Source organism: Herpailurus yagouaroundi, unplaced genomic scaffold (assembly GCF_014898765.1).
Source record: "Herpailurus yagouaroundi ecotype Mexico unplaced genomic scaffold, PumYag 67209, whole genome shotgun sequence".
NCBI lineage: Eukaryota > Metazoa > Chordata > Mammalia > Carnivora > Felidae > Herpailurus > Herpailurus yagouaroundi.
This window is the reverse complement of record NW_024420049.1, coordinates 969,643-993,735: the sequence shown is the minus strand read 5'-3', so window position 1 is coordinate 993,735 and position 24,093 is coordinate 969,643. Positions and strand designations below refer to the sequence as shown.

Below are 24,093 nucleotides of genomic sequence, written 5' to 3'. Positions count from 1 at the left end.
CTCTGAAGAATACAACAGTCAGTTTTTTTGGACCAATTCTTTCTTTCTCTCAATCAAGAGCTACAAACTTTCTAAGGAGGTCAAATAGTTATACTTTAGGCATCTACTGATAATATCAGCTATCTGGGTATCTCTAGCCAAAACTGATTAATTTATTCTTCACTGCTGAACTTTTTTGTAAGAGTCTCAGAAATTAGTATTGCTAAGTCAACTAACAAATTAGAATGAAGAACAGTTATAGTACTAAGAAAAAACCATTCATATAGCAGGCAGTATCATAAGTAGGTAATACCCATATCTTAGCCAATAATTAGTTTCCAATAGTAAGAATAAGGAAGTATTATTTCAGTCTTTCTAGAATAATTTGATCCCAATCAAGTAATCTATTATCATTTTTGCCCACATGTATGTGAACTATGCCATGAAACATACCTATGTTTCTGACCATGATTCCTTTCAGTTCATCCACTTGGGCTTGAGTCTCCACCACTTTGTCTATGCCCTTATTCTCAGAATGATGCTTCTATAAGAAAATAAGATTTAACTTACCAGACATTATTTACAATAGGAAAACAAAAAGAAGAGGAATGACATTGAGGAATGCTATTAAATTATGCTGGTATTGACACAAAGGATACATGCCATTTCATTTAAAAATTGTTATCAGACCTAGGGAAAAATATAGGCAGCATAAAAAAGTGACAATCTAGGGGCGCCTGGGTGGCTCAGATGGTTAAGCGTCCGACTTCAGCTCAGGTCATGATCTCACAGTTTGTGAGTTTGAGCCCTGTATTGGGCTCTGTGCTGACAGCTCAGAGCCTGGAGCCTGCTTCAGATTTTGTGTCTCCCTCTCTCTCTGCCCCTCCCCAGCTTGCACTCTCTCTCTCTAAGATGAATAAACATTAAAGATTTTTTAAATAAAAAAGTGATACCACGTGTTATAGTATAAAAATATCATCTTATTTAAATAATTAAATTAAATAATATAAAGGTATGTATATTATAATATATCAATATACATTCTGACTTGGGACAGAAGTATGTGGTTCTATAATCTATGCTCACACAAGAAAGGAAAAAAGAGGACTGTAGTTGGGGCAGGGGGAACAGGACAAATAAAAGCACCCCAAATTGTTCCCCACTTCTTCGGTATGATGAAGTAGGGACTGGCCCAGCTTCTGAGCATCTGTTCTTTTATCTGTTGAGATCTGAGTATACATCCTATTTTCATTGGCTTCTTATAGGATCTAGAAATCTAAGACACTGATAATAGTATATATATATATACACACATATGTGTGTGTATATATATATATTTTTTTTTTTTCCTCCCTCACTCTTCCCTACGCCCAGCACCTCCTCACTGCTAGACCCACTACCGCTCCTCTCTCCAATAGTATACATTTTGAAATTATTATCCATAGCTATCCATGGAGTGCTTAATATACAATATTCTGGTCACTTTACCATGCTAAATGCTTCAAAGAAGAAACATTATTTAATCCACCCAAAAACTCCATGATGAAGATGCTTTTATTATTATCTCCATCTGTAGATAACAATCCTGGCACAGATTCATTCATAGGTCACCCACAGATCTGGAGCTAATGATGAACTGGCTAAGTTGAAAGTTTTGCTGCCAGTTCCCCCTATTTACCTTTGACTGTGCATTGGTATATTTCTGGTTGGTGATGTTTTACATGGTTTCATATATTTGATTGTTTTCTAGTGGGAAGTATGAAACAAATGAACTGACTGAATAAAGATTTATAACTATATAAAGGAACTTCATCCCCAGAAGAATGCATATTTATAAGTGTAATACTCAAAAAGAATATTTAAAAAAACACTTAAAGGAGAAGTGAAAAGGAACGCATTCAATTATAATAATTCTTTTTTCTCTCATTCACAACATAATCATAGAACATATGTCTTTGCACTCAAATACTTTCATGGATAAAAGGGAAGCATTTATAAAGGTCTCAACATCATTAGTCATCAGGGAAATGTAACTTAAAACCACAATGAAATATCACCACACACCCACCAGGATGACTAAAATTAAAAAGATAGACTATGGCAAGCATTGGCAAGAATGTAGAAACACTAGAACTGCTGGTGGGAATGTAAATGGTACAACCACTTTGGAAAAAAGTTTGATGATTTATTACAAATTGTGGTATATGCATACAATACTATTCAGCAAAAAAGAGACCTACTTATTTATGCAACATGAATGAGTATCAAAAGCTTTACACGGAGCATGCAAGACACACGAGAGTACATAATGTATAATTCCCTTTACAGGAAATTCTAGAAAAGACAAAACTAATTTATAGTGACAGAAAATAGAGCATAGGGTGCCTGTGGCAGAGTGTGGGGGAGGGGACTGACTGCAAAGGGACATCAGGAACTTTTAGAGTAATGGAGATATATCTTGGAAAGGGTGGTATTTCACAGGTGTATATATATGCAAAACTTCACCGAGCTGATGATTAGGTATTCATATAGATCAGCAGACTTGAAAATGACTAAGTTGAGCTGTTCAAAAATTACAATTGCCTCATGGGAGGGTAGAAGGTTAATGTATGAGTTAAAGAGGCCATTTGGCATATTAGTGGATTTATGCACTAGACAGGTAGCTAAAGTAGATGATATTTAATGTCCTTCCCCATTCCCAGATACTTTGAACACTAGAATAGAGAATATCACGTTATTTAAAATTTTTCTATCTGGTAAGTTTTCTTATGTTCACATTTAATGGCAAAATCAGAAAAATATATTTGCAGGTCAAGGTCTCCTTTATTCAAAGTGCCTTAAGGTAATAAAGAAGATAGGAATCAAAATACTACATCCTAAAAATATCTTACCAGCTGTGCAGCCAAAACACTTGAGAACTCGCTATTCATGGCATATGGGAGTGCTGTCTGTGCTCTTGAACCATATGTTGTCTGGAACCTCTTCTTTATCTCATTCAGAAAATTAAATGCTCGGGAACGTTCAAAATCCTGAAAAGAGACCAACACAGAGTTCACATCAGAAAGTAAACAAAGATGATATGGATGATTAACAACAACCATAAGAACAGCTAACATTACTGAGCAATGATTCCATGAAGAGGAACTAGCACTGACCTCATTTTACAATAAGGAAACAAAGGCTCTGAAAAGGTAACTTGCCAAAGGTCAAACAACTAGTAAAAGAGCTGAAAGTCCAATCTAAATATTAAACAACTAGTAAAAGAAAGAGCTGAGAGTCCAATTCAAATGTTTGATTACTTCCTACTAAAGATAACAGGATCTAAGTTAGCTTCTTGAGAGCAAGAATTGGGCTTTACTTCCTTCATATCTTTCACAGCATCTAATAAGAAGGCCCAGCACAAGAAGATGCTTAATAAATCCATAATAATACTGCAGTCTTTCACACACAAAGATAACACTACTGATAAATACTTTGAATTGGGTTTTTTCAGTAGTGATGGTACACTTGAAAAGATCAAGTGATGTACTCTTGTCTGGTCCCAGCCAAAAAGTATTTACATATGTATAAAATTACAACTCAAGAAACAGAACACTCAACTCTGATGAACCCAAATTTAGTGATATTTCTCATCTATTCCAATAAAGATTAAACCCCGACCTATGGCAATCGTGCCAATTCCATGCCTCTTGTCATTGATCAATTTAGAAATAAGTATGTAACCTACTCCTAGCCAATGAGCAATTTCAGATATAGCTGGATTTTAAAAATAATTTTAGAAAACAATGGGGCGCCTGGGTGGCTCAGTTGGTTGAGCATCCAACTCTTGATTTTGGCTCAGGTCATGATCCCAGGGTCATGGGATCGAGCCCTGCATCAGGCTCTTTACTGAGCATGGAGCTTGCTTAAGATTCTCTCTCTGCCCCTCTCACCCCTCGTGCCCCCTCTCTCTCTAAAATAAAAAAAAAAAAACAAAAAACTACTGTGAAACCAGGGATAAAAATCATTGTGATGGTCACTATGGTTGACACTCATCTCCATTTCACCCAAGATGATTATTAGTCTATGCCAAGGGTTCGTAAGCTGGGGTCAATGGTCCGAATTCAAGGGGTCCATGTACTTGAATAGAAAGAAAAATGACATTATTTTCAGTAAGTTTTAACTTAAATTTCAAATCTGAGTGTAGGTAACAAACCAAAACAGTACCAAACAGTATCTGTCACTCTGTCACCAACAGAAATCTTTTTTTCACATACCATTAGTTATAGATATCTCAAAATCTCATTTATATCATCGCCATTTCAAAATTATTATTAGTCATTAGACCTCTGACTAGATCTTGTTACTTAACAAATTCATAAAGAAGCATATACATTACTCTATCAATTTTTAAAATACTCTGAATACTGTATTTCAATATAATTGGTTTTGTTTATAATAACGTATTTCATACACTTAAAAACATCCTAGGAGGGGCCTATGAGTGTCAAAGGAGTCTGTGGCACAGTAAAGATTAAACCCTGACCTATGGCAATCATGCCAATTCCATGCCTCTTGTCATTGATCAATTTAGAAATTAGTATGTAACCTACTCCTAGCCAATAAGACATGAAAAGAAGTTCACTTCGAAAGCAGGGAGAGAGGACAGTGTGCTTTGGAGAACTTCCCTCATTCTTACAATAAGAGATTTGAGAAGACATAGTCCCTCTTCTCTGAATACAAAATAAGTAAGCATGTGGCTGCATGCAACCATAGGGAAATGTATCTAGGAAGAAGCTGACACCAAGGATAGCAGAGGAGAGAGAAATGACCTTGATGGCATTGTTAAGTTACTGAGCATTTTGGTCTAGAACCTACAAACTCTAAAAACAGCCTACCAATGTGAACTACAGGTCTACAAAACTGATTATGATATACTGTGATTTTGTTTTCTGAAAGTCTATATACATTAAAAAATTCATTATTGATTGAATAAAATAACCTATTTAATATTTCAGATAAATAAATTTTGGACTGGATACAAAAAAGTCACGATTATGAAGACCAATTCTCACTGCACAATAGGATAAATGTAGAAGCTGCAAGAAATTAGTTAAGCTAAAACTCTACCAAAACTGAGCTGATATGCATGTACCCAGACATCACCTCTTCTTGTCATTTGCTGCTCCATATGATAAATGCAAAGTATAGAAAAAAATGTATCTATGGACACTTATATTCACATCATGTTTACCTACCATAAATATAGATAATTAAGAACTGACTCTATTAACAGTATACATACTTAAATAGCAACATGTCTTCAAGTTACTTACATCATCAGTGATACAAAGATATACAATCCTGTCTTGGCAGATGTAATGAAACAAATAACTGTAGGATAAAAGATATAAAACTTACTGTGGTTATGAGCAACATTGCTTTCACTTCCATCTTCTATGTATAAGCAAATTTAGTACTGCCAATGTGAACATACCATTTACCGATACTATCTATTCTCCCTCTCCCCCTCCCCTATACACCTGTTTCTCTCAAGTCAAACTGATAAGAATAAATAACACATTAAAAGAAAGTCTCTACCTTAACTACATAGCACAACAGTATGCACATTACCTATTAAAATGACAGCTGCAAAAGCACAACTGGACTCTTAAGGCCTGAACAAGGGATGACATCTTAGGAGGGACACATCATTAAGATTAACCTCCAATGGGTTATCCGGTCTTCCTTGCCTTCTTTTACGATCTCAAAGCAAACACTTTTTCTACCAAACACTCAACATTAACATTTGTTTGGCATCTACTTGGAGCCAGTTACTGGGCTGGGTGCTGAGGATACAAATAGGCAAAACCATCAGTCCCCGCCTACACCAAGATCACAGTGCAGGGAATTACAGAGCAACATGGTAAAATAGGATGAGGAGAGGCAGTACACGGTGCTCTGGCAACATAAAGGAGACCCCTACAGAGTTTAGCAGAGGGTAACGGGAAAGACATCCTGGAGCAAGTGATGTGTAAGCCAAGACCTGAATAGTAAGTAAGAGATGGCAAGGTAAAGAGCAAACAGAGTGTTCCAGAGTAGAAAACCAATAAACATAAAGGCTTGGAGATAAATAAAAAAAAAAAAAGCACATAATGGGTTTAGTAAAGTCAAAAGAGTCCACATGACTAGAGTCCACATGACTAGAGTATGAAATGGAAAGATAATTTGGCTGCACAGATGAGGCTATGGAAGTAAGCAAATACTAGGTTATAGAATACGTTACAACCTCACTATGCTTTATCCCCAGAGTAATGAACAAGCATCAGAGGGTTTTAGCCTGAGGAGAATGTGGTAAGATCGGCCACGTAAAGGGATGTTTTGGCTAGAACACGGAAAACAGACTGAAAGGAGGACCTGACAGGAGACTGCTGTAGTAAAGCAGGTAAGCAAATGAGGAGGGAAATAAACTAAAGTACTATGGGCAATGGAAAAGAAAAGAGAAGAAATAGAACAGAACTTGACAACTGGCTATTGGAAGTGAAGCAGAGGGATAACTCAATTTTGCCTCCTGGATTTTACCTTGGGCAAGTGGATAGATAGGAGTACCTCTTGAATTATACTTTTAATGTCCATATAGAAGCTTAATATGAATAACAAGGAGGTATGGGGAACTCAGGCAAAATGTCTTCCTCCACTACTCTAAAACCGTTCACATCAATCCCATCAATGGCTTCCACATCGCCATGTCCAGTGGCTCTCTCTGAAACATGGTAGTGTTGACCACTTCCTTCTTCTGAAAAGTGTTTTCTCTCCACTAGATTTCCTAACACCAGGCTTGCCTGGTTAATGTGGTAGTCTCTTTCCCTCTCTATTGATGTCTTCCAGCATCTTCAGCTCCCTGCTCTTTTCTCACACACTCCCTGGATGGTGGCATCCACTGTCATGTTTCGTTGTTGTTTGTTTTCAGCTACCACAATTATGATGATGATTCTCACATCTAGATCTGACCTACTTCCTGAGCTCCAGGCTTACATACACTACTGTCTACTAGACATACCCAACTGGACATACCAGTGACAACTTAAACACAATGTTCAAAATGGAAGTCATCAGTTTCCCCACAAAATTTGTTTCTCCTAAACCACATTAGGGAGTAACTTGGTGCAAAGACCACAAAAAGTTACAAGGCATGGTCCCTGCCACCGAGGAGCCTACCGTCAGGGGACAGAGACAAAAAAAAAGATTGCAATTATGATACAGAGTGCTAAGTGCTACAATATGAATAAACAAAGGATGCTATGGAGACAAGCAAAAGGGAGGCACTTGGTCTGGTCTTGGAGTTCAGAGTTTCTAGAAAAGGAAATATCAAAGCTCAGAAAGACAAAGTCAGATTTTTAAAAAAGATAAACATTTTCCAGTAAAAGGTAATAGCTGCTGCAAAGAATAGGAAGAGAGAAAAAACCCAGCACTGAAATGAAAATAGCTGAGTATGGCTGGAGAACAAAACCAAAGGCTAAAGTAGTGACAGATGAGACCAGAGAAGGAAGCAGTGGCAGATCTTGAAGAATCTTCCTAGTCTCATTAATAACTTTACCGACTGCACAGAGTAAGTGCTGAAGAAAAGGGACATGATCAGAACTGCCCTTTTAGGACTAAAGTAATAATGAAGAAAATAGTTCATCTGGGACCTGTAAAATTAGCAAAAGTTTACCAGGGGGGCTAGGAGGAGGAAGACAGTCCAAAAGCATGAAAAAAATATATATATACATATATAACAAAGCCGGGAATAACACAGCTAGGACAGGGTATGGCAAGGAGTCCTAAGGAGATAAGGGTAGAAAGGTCAGGAATGGACAAAATTGTGAAGGCAGAGTTTGGCCTTTACTCTAAAAGCAATGGGTTTTAAGCCAGAAAGTGCAATCACAGGAATATGCAAAACAGATTAAAGGAAGGAGCAACCAGAAGCCGAATGGTTAGGAGGAAGCTATTAAAAATGAAAAACAATAAAGGCCTAAACTACCACTATGACAAGTGGGGACAGAGGAAATGGAATGGATTGAAAAATGTCTTGTAGGAGAATGGCAACGATTTGGTGAGAAAGTCAAATACGATTCTTAAATTTTAGGCTTAGCCAACTGAATGACTGGTGATGTTGTTAAAGAAGAAAGAAATAGCAAGAGGAAGATCAGATTCAGGCAGAAATGGTTGTAATACAGTAAAAAAATGGACTTTTTTCTTCTGGTGTACAATAGTTAAAGATATTTTTAATAGAGATGATGGAACATGATTATAAGAAAGAAACTAAGACAGAAGATTAAAAGGAAAAAACTCAGTGATGGAGCCTCACTCTAGAGAATACTGGGCAGGGGTAGATTAGGAAGCAGGTGGGGAGGCATGGCAGGTGCATAATGTTTCCTTCTTGTACTATAACCATATTTTCACTGGATTACATACTCTAGCTTCCCTTGTAGTTAGATATGGCTATGTGACTAAATTCTGGTTGATAAACTGCGAGTGGAAGGTATATCCCCTACTTCCCAGTCTTGCCTCTAGAAGGTCTGAATGTGCTTTTCCTGGGCATTTTCCTGAGAACTGACTCGGAACACAGAGACCACAAGCCTAATAAGTCTGACAAAATTATAAAGCCAGACTCACAAGAAACTGGGATCACTTGACCCCTAAGACCACGTCTGGACCGGTAAACTATACCAGCGGGCAGCAGACTACAAAACCTGTATAGTTCCCAAAGATGACACACTCTCTAAAGAGCACCCATTTTGGATGTGGCCAGATGATAACGGACCAGGAAGAGCCTCGTGGAGAACAAAGCCAAGATTCAGGGAGAAAAGACAAGGGAGTTCTTCCAATAAAGCAGAACCACTAACCACTCTAGGATCAGAACAGGAAGTCTTTGAAATGGCTGTAAAGTAGTTATTTGAACACTGCTGGGAAGCAGTGACCTCTACGTGTTTCTCATTGTTCCCTTTTCTAAATTGGAGTTTGTAACTTCCACTGTGGTGATGTTGTTCTTCTTCTACAATTGTCTATTGGGTTGGCAGGGGGAGCAGGGGGAACATATGACTTCTCTTTTAGTTTATGGTCAGTAGGTCACAGGAGCCACACCTGGGCCTGATGGAGAAGACTGCATGTCACCCAGACTCTCTGAGCTGGACAGTGACCAGGAGTCTTTCGGGCCATCTCCTGCAGAGAGGATACGTGTTCTAGGTTTGAAAGGAAAGTACACACAGATATTTGAGTGGCCCAAAAGAGCAGAATGGAAGACTGCACAAGTTGTCTCCTAATATCCTCTAACTTCTAGAGCAATAGAATTTTAGCTGAACATACAGTTGCACAGCTATAAAGGACACATTCTAACCTCCCTTCTAGCTAGGTTAGCTACATAACTATGTAGAGAAAAATAAAACGTAAGCAGAAACTTCTGAACAATAAAACATCGGCCTACTTCTGGACTTGGCCTTTAAAAACACTGGGCAAGTGCAGGGAGTTAACAAGACTAAAGGAGCTGCCCTGGCCACAGCTAATCAAAGACACTAACTGTAAAGGACAGAGCCACCCCACCAGCCTGGAAGCACTCATCTCTGGGATACCTCATTTAAGTAACACCATAATTTGGGGTATCTCTCTTACAGTGATTTAGAGTAGGTCCTAAATTATACAAGGAGGTAGCTCTGGAAAGCAATAAGAACCTCCTTCTGAGATAAGAACTAAGGAAATCAAGATGAGTTAAATAACAAAAGTTTTTTTAAGTACTGATGAGGAAGGTGGAGGCACTTTTTATCTGATTACTAAGACTTCCCATCTGTGCCCTCCCCAACCCATTCTCCAACTGCCCACCAGACTCTAAAGCAAAACCTGACCATGTCACACCCAGCTGAAAACCTTCAACACCTTTCCATGGCCCACAGAGTAAAGTCCCGTCTCTTAACATGGCCTATGAGGCCCTATATGACTTCTCTTCTACCTATCTCTTAGCTTTGTTTTCACCAGGCTGGGTACCAGTCACAGAATACCACCTGCAGTTCCCTACACATGCCCTATGATCTCATGACTCCATATTTCTCTACCAGCTGTTCGTTCTATCTAGAATGTGATCTCCCTACCTGCTACCTCCCACCATCTACTTCAATTATCTATGGATTTGACTTTCTCTTCCATTAAACTCTAACCTCTATGAGGGCAAATATTGTGTGATTTCTTGTTGTATCCCCAGCACCAAGCCCAGTGCCTGGCAATAGTCAGTCAAGTGCTCAGTAAATATTTACTGAAAGAATGAACAAAGGAATACCATCTCTCTTATCTGTTCCATGTTGCACATATCCTAGAGTTCTATAGCAAAGTCATTTTTACAAGTAACATTGCCATATCTTTCTTTAAAATAGTAATATAACTTCAATAGAATAATTTAAATTTATAATGAATAGAAGCAAACCATTTTCTAAGTTGGTAAAGGTTATTGTTCTGTCAGCTTATTTAAACTATCCACCAAGAACCTTGTTTTCCAGTTTTCTACTATGTTGATTATAATACAATTTACTTCTTTCACCCTCTACCCATGCAGAGCAGAACTCACTTGCCATGTGAGTACGTTAGTTTGTTATTTTCAGAAGGTATCTTAGCCAGAATCTGTTCTGTCACCTCCAGGAAGTTTCCTCCACACCAAGCATGTTTGGCAAGGATAGTTGTTCCCCTGGCAACAACTGCAAAAAGAATGGCCATGGCTTCAATCTATCAAAAGGAAAAAAGACACACAAAACTTAGAATATTTCTTTGACATTATCTTTCAAAAGAAAACTATCATATACCAACACCTACCCAAGACCAGTATTTTTTCAATACTCATTTATTTTTTTTAATTGAAGTATAGTTGACACACAATATTACATTAGTTCCAGGTATACAGCATAGTGATTTGACAATTCTATAAGTTATGCTATGCTCACCACAGTGTAGTTACCATCTTTCACCATGCAAAACTATTACAACATATTGACTATAATCCCTATGGTATACCTTCTATTCCTATGACATCGATTCCATGACTGGAAGCCTGTATCTTCCACTCCCCTTCACCTCTTTTTGCCCACCCCTCTCCCCTCTGGCAACCATGTTTGTCCTCTGCTTTTATACATCCGATTCTGCTTTTTGGGGTTTTTTAATGCATGTTTTTTTACATTCCACATGTAGGTGAAATCATACATTTGTCTTTCTGACTTATTTCACTTAGCATAATACTCTCTAGGTCCATCTATGTTGTTGCAAATGGCAATGGCTCATTCTTTTTTATGCCTGAGTAATAATATTCCTGTGTGTGTGTGTGTGTGTGTGTGTGTGTGTGTGTGTACACCACATCTTTATCCATTCATTTACCAATGGATATTTGGGTTACTTCTGTATGTTTATTATTGTAAATAATACTGCAATAAACATAGGGGAACATACACCCATTGAAATTAATGTTTTTGATTTCTTTGGGTAAATATCTAGTAAAATTACTGAATCATATGGCATTTCTATTTTTGATTTTTTGAGGAACCTCCATACTATTTTCCATTGTGGTTGCATCAATTTACATTCCCACCAGCAGTGCACAAGGGTTCCCTTCTTTCCACATCCTAGCCAATACTTATTTCTGGTCTTTTTGATAGCGGCCATTCTGACAAGAATGAGATAATATCTCATTGTGGTTTTGATTTGCATTTCCCTGATGTTAGCGATGTTGAGCTTCCTTTCATGTGTCTGTTGGCCATCTGTATGTCTTCTTTGAAAAAATGTCTATTCAAATCCTTTGCCCACTTTTTAATTGGATTATTTGGGGTTTATGGTGTTGAGTTATGTAAGTCCTTTGTATATTTTAGATATTAATCGCTCATGAACCTATCATTTGCAAGTATCTTCTCCTATTCAGTAGGGTGCCTTTTAGTTTTGTCAGTAGTTTCCTTTGCCGTGCAGAAGGTTTTTATTTTGACGTAGTCCCAATAATTTATTTTTTATTTTTTTCCCTTGCCTCAGGATACATATCTAGAAAAAAATGTTGCTAAAGCTGATGTCAAGGAAATTACTGCCTATTTTTCTTCTAAGAGTTTTACAGTTTCATGTTTCACATTTAGGTATTTAATCCATTTTGAGTTTATGTATGGTGTAAGACAGTGGTCCAGTTTTCCCAGCATCGTTTGTTGAAGAGACTGTCTTTTCCCTATTGTTTATTTTTACCTCTTTTGTTGAAGTTTAATTAACCACATAATTGTGGGTTTATTTCTGGGCTCTCTATTCTGTTCCAATGATCCATGTGTCTATTTTTGTGCCAATACCATATTGTTTTGATCACTACAGCTTTGTAATATATCTAGAAATCGGGGATTGTGATACTTCCAGCTTTGTTCTTATTTCTCAGATTGCTTTGGCTATTCAGGGTCTTTCGTGGTTCCACACAAATTTTAGGACTATTTGTTCCAGTTCTGTGAAAAATGCTATTTTGATATGGATTGCACTGAATCTGAAAATTGCTTTGGGTAGTATGGACATTTTAACAATATTAATTCTTCCAATCCATGAGCACAGGGTACCTTTCCATTTGTTTGTGTACCTGGAAACAGTACTGACCAAGGTCAATAACACTAACACTAATGTAAGACACTTAAAAACAGGCTTAACAAAAAGGTCACAGTCTTGTACAAACTTACGACCCTAAACCATGTTGATATGCATAGACATATAGAGATACACCAAATATGTACATGTGTGTGTATACAACGTAATGTATGTCACACACACACATTGATAGGGTGCATTTACAAATTATACAACACAATCAGATATCACCACTTGAAAATAAGCAAAGGGACATAAATAGAGGTGTTTCATCCTTTTTTTAACTGAGGCACAATTAACAGTGTTATATTAGTTTCAGGTGTATAATATAATAATTCAGCAATTCTGTGCATTACTCAGTGCTCATCACCATAAGTGTACTCTTAATCCTCTTTATCTATTTCACTCAACCCCCACCCCCCCACCACCCTCTGACAATCACTAGTTTGTTCTCTGTATTTAACAGTCTGGTTTTTTGTGTGTCTCCTTTTTTCTTTGTTCTGTTTCTTAAATTCCACATATGCAGTAATCCCATCCTGAAAATTTATCCTAAGAAAATAGTTCAACAGGGGCGCCTGGGTGGCGCAGTCGGTTAAGCGTCCGACTTCAGCCAGGTCACGATCTCGCGGTCCGTGAGTTCGAGCCCCGCGTCGGGCTCTGGGCTGATGGCTCGGAGCCTGGAGCCTGTTTCCGATGCTGTGTCTCCCTCTCTCTCTGCCCCTCCCCATTCATGCTCTGTTTCTCTCTGTCCCAAAAATAAATAAAAAACGTTGAAAAAAAAATTAAAAAAAAAAAAAAGAAAATAGTTCAACAGAAGTTTGACTCTAGATTCACAAAGAATACATAATAACAATAAAAATAGCTCATATTTACTAAGTGTTTACTGTGTGCCAGAGACCATTTTAAACACTTTACAATTATTAACTCACTCAATCCTTTCATCAATTAAATTATACACTATTATGATACTTATACTAAACTGAGCAAACTGAAGTATAGATGACTTACACAGTTTTCCCAAAATTACAGAGCTAGTAAGTGGTAACAGCTGGAATTTAAACCCAGGTGGTATGGTTCTAGAACCCACACTCTTATCCCAAACTATGTAGTGCCTCTACTTTAAAGGCATCATCCATAATAGAAACAAACTGGAAACAACCCAAACCTCCTATAAGAGGAATGGCTCTATAAATTATGGTAAGGTCTTTCATAAACAAAACATTTCTAAAACAATATACAGCATGAGTTTAGGTCTATTTTTCTCATATAATGAATTTGTACTATTTTTTCCATGTAACTTCCTCATTTCTCTTATCTATAGAATAAATTTATAAAAAGAGATGACAAAGTACTTTTCTATTCTAACTCTTCAACTTAATGTTTTTTGTTAACATGTTCAGTTTCATCCAACAGGCCAGTGGTTCTTAAAATGTAGGTTAATGAGTTATCCTGGGCAGAAGAATGAGTCACTATTAAAAATTCAAATTCTTGGCATCATCACCTGAAATTCTGATTCAGTAGGCTTGAGGTGACACCATGGAAATACGTATTTAAGACAAGCCTGTCTGGATGCAGGTGATTCACACAACGATATTTTGTGAAATACAGCAACAGACCATAAAAATGCTTGAGGTCAGGGAATCCTGAGACTCCTTCCTGGAATCTCACACTAAAAGACAGCATACAGAGAAGAAGCACTCATCTGTCACTTGAGCTAAACACCTCCAGGGTCTCTTCTTCACTCCACTCTCTAAATAAGGGTATTCCCTCGGGTTGTGTCCTTCGCCATCATCCCCTTTCTGGATTTCTCTTTACACATATGTATCAAGTTACAATTTCCAAATCACTTTCTTGTATATTATATCCCTTGATCCTAAAAGCCTCAACTGACCCTATAACATGCCTCAGGTACTGCTTCACTTCTTAAAATCACAATCTACACACTATCTCTGCTTCTCTAGTTCTTACCTCTTCAACTTACTATAATCTGGGTTTTGCCCTAAAGAGTCCACAAAACCATGCTTGCTAAGATCATCAACAGCCTCTATGCGACAAAATTCAGTGGACACTTCTCTATTATCACTTACTTGACCTCTTAGGAACAGTCAACATTGCTGACTAACCCTCCTTCTTGAGACACTCCTACATGTCTGGATGCTCCTTGTTTTCTTTTTGAGCCCTCCTCTTCTAGCTAACTTCTAAATGTTGACTTTCCATGGGTATTAGTTCTACGCTCTCATCCCAAGAAGAGCTCATCTACACCTGTTATTTTAAACATGATTTATTTGCTGAAGACATTGCATATAGAAAAAAAACAAAAACAAAAACAAAGGCACAACCAAAGTTAAGGGAAAACCAAAGACAAAATTCACGGCACAACAAATAGTTGAGAGAAAAGTAGATGAACAGAGACCCACAAAGAAGACTGAGGAGGACCAACTGAGAAAGTCAGAGGAAAGCCAGAAGAGTGTGGTGGCCTGAAAGCCAAAGGGAAAGCAAGCTTCAAGAAGGAACAAGTGTCAGCTACTACCTGTGTTCACTGATGCATAGTAGGGAGACTGTAAAAGAGCCACTAAAATTCAATAGAGAAGCAAGTCATTAGTCAAAGAGATATGTAGTAGAATGGAACAAAACCACAAAGAGAAACAGAGACAAGAAATTATATGGTCCATGAGACAGATAAAAAAGTAGCAGCTTCAGTCCCTTAGCAGCTTCAAGAAGTAAACTCAATTTGGCAACAATACAAAAAGTCTACTGTCTTAGTGGACCAGAAGTTCATTATGAACTGACATCAGGTAATTGCTTAAAATGCTTACATAATCCTAAATTATATTAAGAAACAGTGTCTTGATCTTTTAAAGTACTATTACCATTATACTCTGTGCTGGTTAGAATACATGTGGAATACTGAACTCAACTCTGAGTATGGTATTTCAAGATTGGACGGAAGGGCAACATTATGGTTAAGGAACCTGGACATGCTAACATTTGAAGAATGGCTAGAGAAACTAGGAACATTTAACATTAAAAAAAGAAGACTTAGAACGTGACAGCAGCCTTGAAGTTTACATGAAGTACAGTCACCTAGAACAGGGAGTGCATTATTTGGAATATAATTAGGAACAAATGTCTGTTAAACATCAGGTACACAGCCACAGAAATTTTTACTTTCTTCTCATGTGTCAATAATAGGAATTTCTTACTCTCTTCTAGACTGTTAAAAACCTCACCTATTATCAAGTCTCATCTTCCCCCACTGTAACTCTCTTGCAATAGAATCTTTAATGTCTTTTTCAGTTTTTTTTCATTTTTTAGAGACAGTGAGCATGCATGTGGGGGTGGGGGGGGGGCAGAGGGAGAGAGAGAATCTTAAGCAGGCTCTAGGCCCAGCACAGAGCCTGACGTGGCGCTCAGTCTCATGACTGAGATCATGACCTGAGCCAAAATCAAGAGTCAAACACTTAACTGAGTGAGCCACCCAGGAGCCCCAATCTTTTTAAGTTTTTAATTCCAGTTTAGTTAAAGCATAGTGTAAAATTAGTTTCAGGTGTACAATTCAGTGATTCAACACTTACATAGAACACCCAGTGCTCACAAGTGCATTCCTTAATCCCCATCACCTGAACCAGTAATGTCTTTTTTTTTTTTTTAACATTTATTTATTTTTGAGAGAGAGAGAGAGAGAGACAGAGTGTGAGCAGGGGACTGGTAGAGAGACAGGGAGACACAGAATCTGAAGTAGGCTCCAGGCTGTGAGCGGTCAGCACAGAGCGCAACGCGGGGCTCTAACTAAAGAACTGTGAGATCATGACCTGAGCCGAAGTTGGACGCTTAACCGACTGAGCCACCCAGGCACCCCTGAACCTGTAATGTCTTCATGAGTATTGGGATAATAGAAACAGCTGTAAAAGAATACTGCATTTAAAGTGAGAAAACCTGGCTCTGCTAATTATTAGCAGTATGTGAATGTCTAATAAATCCTAACATGCTATATAAATATAATATTCAAGAAAAAAATGAAAAAGATAAGCCAGAGAGAAAAGAGAAGGGGAAAAAAACCCAATGATGAAATATAAAGGAAAGCCCTGTCTCAACACAGTTCTCTTTCTCATTCCTTTCTGGGTCCCAGAGCCGTTATCCCAATTCTACTTCCTTCCTGCTAAGAGTCCTGTATGAGTTTCCTGTGGCTTCCTTGACAAAGTATCAAAAGCTGCAAAGGCTTAAAACAAGAGAAATTTACTGTCTCCTACTTCTGGAGGCCAGAAGCCCAAAATCAAGATGTTGGCAGGGCCAGGCTCCCTCTGAAATGTGTAGGGGAGAATCTTATCTCTTCCTAGCTTCTCGCAGTTTGCTGGCAATCCTTCGCATTCCTTGCCTTTTAATGCAGCACTTCAATCTCTGCCTCCATAGTCATATGGCATTCTCCATGTGTACCCATGTCTTCACACAGCAGTCTCTGTGTCTTTTCTTATTAGGACACCTATTCCAGTAAGTCCTCATTTTAACTTACATCTTAATTATCTCTGCAAAGACCATCATTTCCAAATAAAGTCACATTCATAGGTACCAGTGGTCAAGATTCAACACGTCATTTTTGAGGACACAAAACATCTTAGAAACTCACTGTTCCCCCCAATCATTCCTACTCTCTCTTCTACATGTATTCACATCATCCCAACTTGCCTCCCACTTCTCTCCGAAACCGTTATCCTCTTTCCTTACTCACATTATAGGCCTGTCTTTAGGGTGATGGGCCATAAGGGCAACCTCCAACAGCCTGGAGTTAGACAGACCTGTTTCTACTGCTTAGAAGATTCCAAGGAAAGGTCATTTTTGTTTCAGTTGCTGGGATTCCAAAAAAAGATATGCTATGGAGGAATCCAACTGAGAATTCTAGATGTAGTTTTTTATAGAGGAATTATTAAATTGTGAAGGTCTTTAAGTCCATTAAATTAAAGATTAAGTAAGATGTTACCAGCTGGTAGGGGCGCCTGGGTGGCGCAGTCGGTTAAGCCTCCGACTTCAGCCAGGTCACGATCTTGCGGTCTGTGAGTTTGAGCCCCGCGTCAGGCTCTGAGCTGATGGCCCAGAGCCTGGAGCCTGTTTCCTATTCTGTGTCTCCCTCTCTCTCTGCCCCTCCCCCATTCATGCTCTGTCTCTCTCTGTCCCAAAAATAAATAAACGTTGAAAAAAAAAAAAAAAAAAAAAAAAAAAAAAGATGTTACCAGCTGGCATAACAACTGAAATGTCCTGAATAGCATTATTTATAAAGAAAAAGGCATCAAGTTTCAAATAATCTTAAAAAGGAATTTTTGGAATATATCCATTAGTAAGTAATGGATTACCTGTATTAAAAACAAAGTGCTTCCCATACCCCATCCAGAAAAAAAAATAAAAATAAAAAAATAAAAACAAATTGCTAACAAAATAGCACAGCAACAATACAAACACTGCTCCTCAGTGGAGGCATCTTCAAGTAGAGGTTGAAGACTGTTTTAGAGAACTGAGCAAAGAAAAAGGCCAAGTCAATTTTTCTCACATTCAAGTCTATGTGTTCTGACAAATTTTTTAACGTTGATTTATTTTTGAGAAAGAGAGAGAGACAGAAGGAGGGGCAGAGAGGGAGACAGAGGGTCTGAAGCTGGCTCTGTGCTGACAGCAGAGCCCAATGTGGGGCTCAAACTCACCAACTGTGGGATAATAACCTAAGTAAAAAAGTCAGATGCTTAACCAACTGAATGACCCAGGCACTCCTAATTTTTTAATTCTATATTTTTATTTTGATAACATCAAAAAATTTATGTAAATATTCTGGATCTACACATACACCTTATAAACGAGCAATGGCACACAATTCCATGCTGCATTTGCATTATGAAGGCCTAAGTGCCAAGAAATTCTCTAAAATGACAGTGCCTAATTTTGAATGTCTTGGAAGCATGTGTCTGGCTGCTCTTAGGCTAGCAAATCCTAAAATCATAATGACAATAATGACTCAAGAACTCCTGTATTCTTGTTGTGTTTTTTAATCAGTTACAAAGACATAATTTATCTTTTGCAGTAACAATTTACAATTGAAATCTATCTGCATAATAAAAACCTTTTGTTTGAAGAATTAAGACTTGACATGCTGAAGATGACAGAGTAGCAGAATAACATTAACAATTATCTCAGGCTAAGGAGAAAATAATACTTAAAGATATGTCTGAACCAAGCAGAAACCAAATGATACTATAATGTGTTTTATGAATAAAGGATGTGCAACTGTTCAAACAAAAAAGAAGTGGAAGAATTAACTTCTGACATAGCCCATGGTTATAGTCAGTGTAAAATCAAAAGAACACATTCTGTATCATTATTTATATTATTGCAAGGGGATGTGTTATGTTAATCCCTGCAACAGTTTATTAGTAGAATGTTCCACAGGAAATACATAATGGCAATTAGATTTTTTCCACCTTTTTATACTATTAAATTGGCCCAATAAATTAAATGGGAGAGGGGCATGGAAAGTGCTCAGGAAAGGATGGGAACTCATTCTAGGGGGGAGCTATGGAACAAGAGAAGCTATAGGAGTGAGATCAAATTAGGGAAGGCAAACTAGCCTGATGAGATGGAATGGTCCACATTTGGTGGTTGGGAAGGACTAGGGATAAGTCTAATGACCTTATATAAAGAAGGCCTTGTATAAGTTAAGTAATTAATGGATTGGATCAAATAGTTTTTCTATTTCAGTTCAACACAGATGTCCTAAGGGTTTACTATATGGCAACCAATGTAGTAGACACTGGTGGCATGAAGGCCATTAAGAAAGGACCTCTATACTCAAGGGAGCCATAGTATAATTGGAAAGAAAGACATAAACAAATAAATGAAATAAAGTATAACCAGTGAATAATCTAAAAATGCACACAATTGTTCAGATTTCTTACAGTTTTGTGATTATTTCACCTGGGTGAAGAAAAAAAAAAACAGGTGTCAGCCTGTGTATTAGGAATTTCCTCAGCATAAAGAAGATGTGGTATATATACACAATGGAATATTACTCAGCCATCAAAATAATTAACCAATGTGGATGGATCTGGAGGGTATTATGCTAAGCAAAATAAGTCAGAGAAAGACCAATACCATACGACTTCACCCATATGTGGAATTTAAGAAACAAACAGATGAACATATGGGGGGGCGGGAGGAAAAAGAGGGAAACAAACCATAAGAGTCTTAAAGACAGGAGAACAAACTGAGGGTTGATGGAGGGAGGTGGGAGGGCTCGATGGGTGACGGGTATTAGGAGGTCGCTTGTTATGATGAGTACTGGATGTTGTACTTAAGTGATGAATCACTGGATTCTACTCCTGAAACCAAAAATGCACTGTATGTTGGGGCACCTGAGTGGTTCAGTTGGTTAAGTGTCCGACTTCGGCTCAGGTCATGGTCTCATGGTTCATGAGCCCAAGCCCTGTGTCTGGTTCTGTGCTGACAGCTTGGAGCCTGGAGCCTGCTTCGGATTCCTTGTCTCCCTCTCTCTGCCCCTCCCCTGCTCTCTCTCTCTCTCTCTCAAAAATAAATATTAATTTTTTTAAAAAAAATAATGCACTGTATGTTAACTAGAAATAAAAATTTGAAAAGGAAAAAATATATGTAACTCAGATTTTTACAAAAGTATTTCATTAACATACTGTTAAAATTATTTCTCTTTGGAAGAAAGGTAAAAGTCTATTTTATCATTACTGGCTTTCCAGTGCCCAGCACAGTGCCTGGCATATATTTTTCCCACAAATATTTGTTAAATTAATGAATACTGAGTATGTTTTGGTTTAAACAACAGATAACTTTATATTCAGTAGGACCTGGTAAGAAGGATATTTTGATTACTAAATTATCTCCTTAAGTAAGATAAAGCAGTTGAGCTGCCTTAATCTAATCTAATCCCCAACTCTTCTGTCCTGGTCTTAGGAGGAAATAAGCCAATGGCAGATAAACTACCAATTCTGATGTAATAACCTTAGAGGAGACAGAAGAATGATGAACAAATATTGATATGGCAGAGGAAAATGTGTTTATGAAAAGCCTGGAGTCTGGTCACAGACGTGGTGTATTCTTCTTGGCGTTACAAATATTCTTTCAGGGTGATGTTCTGAACCCAACCCAATCCCTCTGACTTTCTCAGGATAGAAGCCTACCCTGCTAAGTCAACAACCTGTTCTATTTTATATTAACTACCACCACCACCACATCACATCATCTGGATTATTCCTGTTCCCCTCCCCCCCACACACAAACATGTGAACTAATGAGAGTAGCAATCTCGTATGTCTTGTTTCTAGCTATATCCTTTGAACTTGTAAGAGTATCTAGAACATATTAGCTGTTCAATCAATATTTGTTAGACATATGAATGGGTCTGGTCTCAGCCACAGCTATTCAAAGGAAAACATGTCTCTGGGATCAAGTGTGGGGCAATGGAGATACAGGTAGTTGAGAGCAATTAATAAGACAGAAAGAAAAGGACTTGACAACTGGTCGTTTGGGGCGGGGGTTATGGGAGAGGGAGATATAAAGCATTTACCGAAGTGTCCATTACATGGCCAGAGTTTGTTAAATATTGGCCAATTATAACAACATACAGGTCTGACGCTGTGGAAATAGATCTGGGTAGAGATACAGAGCACCTATCCGAGCTGAGGCAGAAGAGGAATGTCAACAATGGGTGGTGAAGAAACGGCACGCGGAAGGATAGAAACCCACGAAGGAGTTCAGAAGTAGGAGATGAAGCAGAAAAGTGACGTCATCAAAACAAGGGCGTAGAGACGAGTCGTCAAAAGACTCAAGAGAGGTCTTTTAGAATACGAACTGAGGGAAAGTTAACATTTTCCTCCTCCTGTAACAACTTAAGTGACGCATTCTGACACTCTTTAAATCGAGGCCTTTTCAGAGGCAGAAAACGCACTTCGCCAAAACTGAACCTACCCGACAATTCGAACCGTCGACATCAGAGAAGCCCAAGTCACCCTTGCACTGCTTCCTCAATCCACCCCAGCACCTTCCAGTCCACACCTCTACCCTCCCTCCGCCGTCGTCTCCCCGCCTCCTGCCGAGCGTGCCCCGTTCCATTTACCTGTCCGGGCACCCCCTGAGAGCGCGTGGGCTCAGGACAGAGGGGCGCAAGTCAGAGCCGGACCGCCGATTGCCAGCTCCCAGAGGAGGCTGGGACCCGACGCCGCCGGCTTCCGCGTAAAGCGCCCCGCCCGCGCGCGGCCTCCTGGGAATGTGAGCGCTCCTCCAATGGGAGTGGGCTGGGGGGCGGGGTCTGCTGCATTCCCATCCCCAACACTTCCCAGCAGCCGCACTGCATTCTGGGAATGGTAGTTCCAATTGGCTTATAGCCCGGTCTTTTGCACAGTTAGTAGGTAACTTGTCATAAACAATATCAAGCGCTGATTCTCCGGCAAAAGAAAAGAACGCACAAAAGGAAAGGGCCACAAGGAGTCCACCAGTATTGAGTCTGCGAGATAAACGAAGAGCGAAGCTTACCCCGCCATCTCCCTGCTTAGTGTCAGCAGTTAACGTCTCCTGTTACTTCACAAATAAAATAGAATTAGTCTCACAGGAACTCTCTACTTTCTCCACGAAATTTTGTGACCTCCTTAGACCCTCAACAATTTTTTCTCCCATGCTTTTGTAGTAGTAATAATAATAACTCCTCTCCTTTGATCTAAGCTCCCCCGTCCTCTTTTCATTCGTATTCCAGTCTTGCCAACTCAGAGTCTAACTCCACTGATGAGCCCTTCTGTCTCGTGACTCTTCAACGGCTCACTGTTTATTCCCTCTTTATTATCAGCATTTAAAGACTGGCAGAATTTCTCTCCTCTAAAACATTACAAAGTCGCCTTTCTCAATCCCACACCCCCCAAACCTGTCACCACACACAGACTTAACCTGTGGTCTTTTTCCCACCTCTCTTTTCTAGTCAAAATTCTCAACTGTGTTGCTAAAACAATTGTCACTTTTCAACAATTCCCATACTTCAAACTTGCAGGATTTTACATTGCTTATTTCCTCCTTCTTTAAATCCTCTGTCTTAGAATGGACTTCTTTAACAAAATATAATAAACTGGATGGCTTAAACAACAGAAATTTATTTCTCAGTTCTGGAGACTGAGAAGTTTCATATCGGAATGCCAGTCAGTTGGGTTCTGGCGAGAACCTGCTTGCTACTTGCAGACTGCTGCCTTCTTGCTGTATCCTCACATGATGGAGAGACATCAGCTCTCTGACACATCTCTTACAAGGGCACCAATCTCATTCATGAGGGCTCCACCCTGCTGGCCTAATTACCTAGAAAGGCACCACCTCCAACTAGCATCACATTGAGGAGCAGGGCTCCAACATATAAAAAGGGGGATCACAAACATCCACTTAATAGCACCCTCTATTCTTTTATCTCTGAGATGGTGCGCATTCCCGGTTCCCCTCCCAGTTCTGTGGCAGCTCATCATTTTCCTTTGAAATGTTCATGTTCTATAGTGCTCCATCCTACACTCTTTTCTCATTCTTCACAAGTTTCTTGGGTGATCTTACCATTCCCATTGGTTTGGTTGTCATCCGTATGTTGATGATTCCTACATATAGGGAGCCCAGAAAAGACTCCTGTAACCCAGACTGAAATGCCTGATGACATATGGGCATCTCTTCCAGGTGCTTAAAACTTAACATAGTCCTCAGTTGACCTAAGACATTTCTACTCTCCCCTCTCCCATAACCTGTTCCTCCTTCTCCTCTAATCCCATGTCAGTGAACAGCACAACCATGCAATCAGTTGCCACACCAGAAAGCTGGCTATCATTTTGAGTGATTTCACTCCCTCAAAGTTCACATCCATACAATCATCAAGCCATACTAATTCTGTCTCCCAAATACTTCACTTCTCAAGCTTCAGTTTTCTCATCTTTAAAATAAGGATAATAATAGCACCTGTCTTCATGGTTTGTTGCAATGATTAATGAACAAGAGTGTGAGGCAGAGAGTAAGCACTCAAGGACAATAAGTATTTATCAAACAAGCATGGTGTTTGTCATTGGTTCTCCTTCATTTGGTCTTATGTAATGGTAAGTAGCATTTACTTTTATTTAGTTTATATTCAGGGAGATAAATAAAAGGAAAAAAATGAGAAATGGTGAGATATTTTGTGCAGGTTACCTCTATTCCATTATTCTGTATTTTTCCAAGCATGACAAAAGTATAGTACTGGTCACAAGGCACTATACATGTGGTTCCAATCTAATACGTGCAGGATATGCCATTCCTTAGTTATTGTTATCAGCTCTGAGTGGGTTATAGACAAATTGAAGTACATTCAGAGAATCATGACTAAAATTATCAGAGCACTAGAAATCAGAAATAATGTCTCTGTACCTATAGTATCTCCTTCACCATCTCCCCACCTTCTTGTCACTTGAGATTGCTCTATCTAAAACAAAATCTGATCGCTTTGAAATCCTACTTGAAACCTTCATTGGCTCC

The 24,093-nt window shown here is 38.7% G+C and overlaps 1 protein-coding gene across 1 annotated transcript in view; it reads right to left on the bottom strand.

The window, feature by feature from the left end:
- Positions 1-21,822, bottom strand: part of VAMP7 (vesicle associated membrane protein 7) — a 60,890-nt gene extending 39,068 nt beyond the window's left edge. Inside the window, exons 1-5 of the mRNA XM_040467138.1 lie at positions 21,689-21,822; positions 10,553-10,707; positions 5,295-5,352; positions 2,871-3,008; positions 433-523 (exon numbers count right to left, since the gene is read on the bottom strand). Coding sequence (XP_040323072.1) covers positions 433-523; positions 2,871-3,008; positions 5,295-5,352; positions 10,553-10,698 — 433 coding nt within the window. The 5' untranslated portion in view covers positions 10,699-10,707; positions 21,689-21,822. The remainder of the gene's footprint in view (positions 1-432; positions 524-2,870; positions 3,009-5,294; positions 5,353-10,552; positions 10,708-21,688) is intronic.
- Between the last annotated feature and the right edge of the window lie 2,271 nt (positions 21,823-24,093).